Raw genomic sequence first — 4,259 nt, forward strand, 5'->3', positions numbered from 1 at the left:
TCTTTCCTTTCCTTCTTTTGTTTCTTTTTCTTTCTTTTCCTCTTCTTTTTTTTCCTTTTTTTTTTTTTTTTTTTTTTTTTTTTTTTTTTTTTTTGAGACAGGAGCCCTGGCTGGCCTGGAACTCATGATGGACCAGGCTGGCCTCAAACTCAGAGATCCATTTGCCTCTCCCTTACTACTGCTGGGATTAAGGGCCTACTCAGCTTTCATTTTTTAAAAATATTTAATTGAAAATATTTTATGAATATCCATACATATATACAATGTGTTTTGATGAAACCCACCCCCATGAAAAGTCTGTAAGTGTAGTTAGACGTTTTTCTTTGGTAACCATAGAAGTCTAATGATAGAATGATTGAAAAAAATAAAAATCAAACTCAATAAAGGTTATGATTGCTGGGGAGAACTATTATTCAACCCATAAATCCAAACTTTTCCTTCCCTCTGATGACTTAATCCCACTGGAAAGGGAAATATAGGGTTTCAGTTGCCTCTCCTTTTTTTTTTTTTCTCAAAGGCCTAGTCTGTTAGAGCACTGGTTCTCAACCTTCCTAACGCTGCAGCCCTTTAATACAGTTCCTCATGTTCTGGTGACACTCAGCCCTAAAATTATCTTTGTTGCTACTTCATAACTATAACTTTGCTACTTTTGTGAATTATAATGTAAATATCCCAAAGGGGATGCAATCCCCAAATTGAGAACCATTATGTTGGGGTAAGCATTGTGGTTCTCAGAATAGTTACTCTAATTTTCCTAATATCCTGCATCTCGTGACAGAGGAAATAGAAATGACAACTCAGAACCTTAGGTTGAATCAGTTTGAAATGAAAAGTAAAACCCTTTTTTAAAAGTGTCCTTTAAAGTGGAGGGAACCTGTTGCTTTCATTTCTACAAGGCATATAGTTTACATCTAAACACATGATTCATTTTTGTCATAGGGTTTTTTTATATTAACATGACATGAAAAAGCCAAAAGTTTTTTTTTTGTCATTTTGCTAATAAGTTGCTTGAAGCAGGTGTGTATGAAATTACTATACAGAGAAGTTAATAGATGTTAATTCAACAGGTTACACATTGAATTTGGACTAGTTTTAATATATCTTATTTTAATTAGTTTTGTAGTAATTAAGGATTGAATCGAGGGCCATTTACATAGTAGGCAAATGCTCTGTCATTGACATATATATCGCAAACTTCCTTTTCAGCTTTTTTCCCCCCAGGGTCTTAGTATATAGCCTGGAGTAACCTGGAATTCACTCTGCAGATCAGGCTGGCCTTGAACCCAGAATTCTGCCTAATTTTGCCTTCTGAGTTCTGGGATTAAAGGCATGCACCATCACACCCAGCTCACACACAAAACCATAGAAATTGTACATACTAATGGGTACATGTAATATTTAAAAATGTATATATGTGTTTAAACCATGTTAATCATATTTATCTCTTCAAATGTCATTTCTTTGTGGTGAAGATTTAATCTATCTTTAATATTTTTAGATTTATTTTATTATTTTTTTATATAAGTGTTTTGTATCACATGAAGTCTGGTGCCTGAAGAACTGGTGAGCATCTATGAATGTGCTGGGTCCTTTGCAAGAACAAATACTGTTCACCACTGAGCCAACTATCTAGCTTTAATTTACTACATTTTAAATCTGTATTCAGTTTCTATTAATACAAGTTAAATAATTTCATTTAAATAAAACATCCTTAGTAGAAATTATTAACAAATACTGTTTAAACAACTAACATGTAATTAGTTAAAATAGCATGTCAAGGCATAGTTCTAAGTGAGTCTGAATATCTCAAAGCTCATTATATGATGAATGCTTGGATGTTTACCATGCGCAGTGAACAAATTACAGTTTTTCCTTGGTTTCTGATGCTAGCACTTCATAACTAAATCTTGCTGGAAGGGAAAGGTTTCTCCCTTTACTAATCATAGAGATGAAATTTGATTCACAGGTTTAGGTCTTCTATTGTAGGAGGCTCCCTGTCTTTGAATAGTCAGAGAAGTAAAAATAGATTATGGTATGTTCAGTGAAAGAAAATGATAGGCAGGTACGTAGTGGAATAATCCACATTCAAGTTCTTGCATATTAATATCCTTTTGTATTTCTGAGTGGGGGAGAGACTGCATGAGAGAAAAAGAATTAGTCTTTTACAGGCACAGGCCTAGGGTTGACTTTTGACTCTGAAGATTGATTTAATCTTAGTTAAGTCCACTTCCTCAACTCTAATATGGGACAAATGACTATGCCTAGTTCATAGGTTGTTAGAGCATTGCATTGGAACATATACAGAAAGTACTTAGCAAAGTTGATGGCTGCTGAGCAAGGGAGAGTTGTTTTTTTTTTTTTTATTTTCAGAGACATAGGCCCTGAGAAGCCATTTCATGCTTTTAGAAGATGGTCCCCCACCCATGCACATACTAGGCAGTACTAAGTGGACTCAGTGGAATTTTAAACAAGAAGTTAAGAGATGAAGTCGGGGAGATGGGAGAAGAATTGGAAAGGAGAGAATGGGTGTGGACTTCATCAAAACACCTTATATGCATGAATAAGTAGTAAATACAGTACTTTAAAAGAACCCATTTGATGCTATCATTATTAGTAGTATTACTCCTCTTCCCATAACATCTTTTGATTTCTCATCTTTATTGGCCCTGTTCCTTATAACATGCCCCTTAGGCTGGGGCCCTTCTATCAATGGTCAGCTCACTTAACTGTCCAACAGGAGTCTACAGAGTTTGTAAACCTCCTGAAACCTCACGCTTCATGCCATGTCGGCAGAATTAAGCATCTCCAGGACATATGCTTTCCATAGCAAAGCTGGAATTATAATACAGTCTTTGTTGTGTATTTGGCACAGGGAGGACACATGAATGTTCATATTTTCTCCACTTTAGTTACCCAGCAAATAGAGCACATTCACTAAATCTCTCATAGGATTTTAAATATACTGTTTTTGTTTCACTTAAAATTCAGGGAATTTTTTGGAAGATATAAACAATGTGGTACTGCTTTTTAAAAAATTCTTATCTACAGCAAGGAGGGGTTTGTCAGGTTCATGCGCTTGGTGTTCACATGTGTTTGATATATGGCTAGATGCATACATATATATGGAAAAGGTTTCTCTTATTAAAGCAGCTTTATGTTCTTATTAGTTTAACACCCCCCCTTTTTGCGTTTTTATTTGTTTTTGAAACAGGGTTTCTCTGTGTAGCCCTGACTGTCCTGGAACTCACTCTGTAGACCAGGCTGGCCTTGAACTCACAGAGATCTGTCTGCCTCTGCCTCTGCCTCTGCCTCTGCCTCTGCCTCTGCCTCTGGAGTGCAGGGATTAAAGACATGAGCCAATACCGCTGGATCAATTCCCATTTTGTGAAATAGTGAACCTTCACTACATAGAATGGAATTTTCCTCTTCTGGGAGTCTGACAGTAACATTTTTTTGTCTCTTACAAAGGAAAAGGCCAAGTTAGTTGAACCCCTGGACTATGAAAATGTTATCACCCAACGGAAAACCCAGATCTACAGCGATCCCCTCAGAGATCTGCTTATGTTCCCCATGGAAGACATATCTGTGAGTGCACATGTGCTTTTCAAAGGAATAAACATTTTATTTTCCAAGCCAGTTCTTAGAATAAGAGTGTGATGTGATTTCTAGATTTCAGTGATTGGTCGTCAGCGCAGAACAGTGCAGTCTACTGTACCAGAAGATGCTGAAAAGAGGGCCCAGAGCTTATTTGTCAAAGAGGTAAGGGGCTCAATAACCAAAGAACCTTTTTTTTCCATTTTTTAAAATTTTTTTATGTGTGTGTGTGTGTGTGTGTGTGTGTGTGTGTGTGTAACTAGAGTTACAGGCAGTTGTAAACCACTTGATATTGATTCTAAGACAAAAACCTACATCTTCTGCAATAGCAATACATGCTCCTAACTGTCAAGTCATCTCTCTAGCCACCTGCTATATGATTTTGGTACATATATATACACCGAAGGGTACTTTTTCTAGCTCCTCCATTGGGGGCCCTGTGTTCCATCCAATAGCTGACTGTGAGCATCCACTTCTGTATTTGCCAGGCACACGAGACAGCTATATCAGGGTCCTTTCAGCAAAATCTTGCTGGCATATGCAATGGTGTCTGCACTTGGTGGCTGATTATGGGATGGATTCCCGGGTGGGGCAGCCTCTGGACCATCCTTTTGTCTTAGCTCCAAACTTTCTCTCTCTCTCTCTCTCTCTCTCTCTCTCTCTCT

The 4,259-nt window shown here is 37.2% G+C and overlaps 1 protein-coding gene across 1 annotated transcript in view; it reads left to right on the top strand.

The window, feature by feature from the left end:
- The window catches only part of Dock11 (dedicator of cytokinesis 11), a 189,016-nt gene that overhangs the window by 47,061 nt on the left and 137,696 nt on the right, over positions 1-4,259 (top strand). The window contains exons 2-3 of the mRNA XM_021188185.2: positions 3,469-3,585; positions 3,670-3,759. Of these exons, the coding sequence (XP_021043844.1) occupies positions 3,469-3,585; positions 3,670-3,759 (207 nt within the window). The remainder of the gene's footprint in view (positions 1-3,468; positions 3,586-3,669; positions 3,760-4,259) is intronic.

Source organism: Mus pahari, chromosome X, assembly GCF_900095145.1.
Source record: "Mus pahari chromosome X, PAHARI_EIJ_v1.1, whole genome shotgun sequence".
NCBI classification, from domain to species: Eukaryota; Metazoa; Chordata; class Mammalia; order Rodentia; family Muridae; genus Mus; species Mus pahari.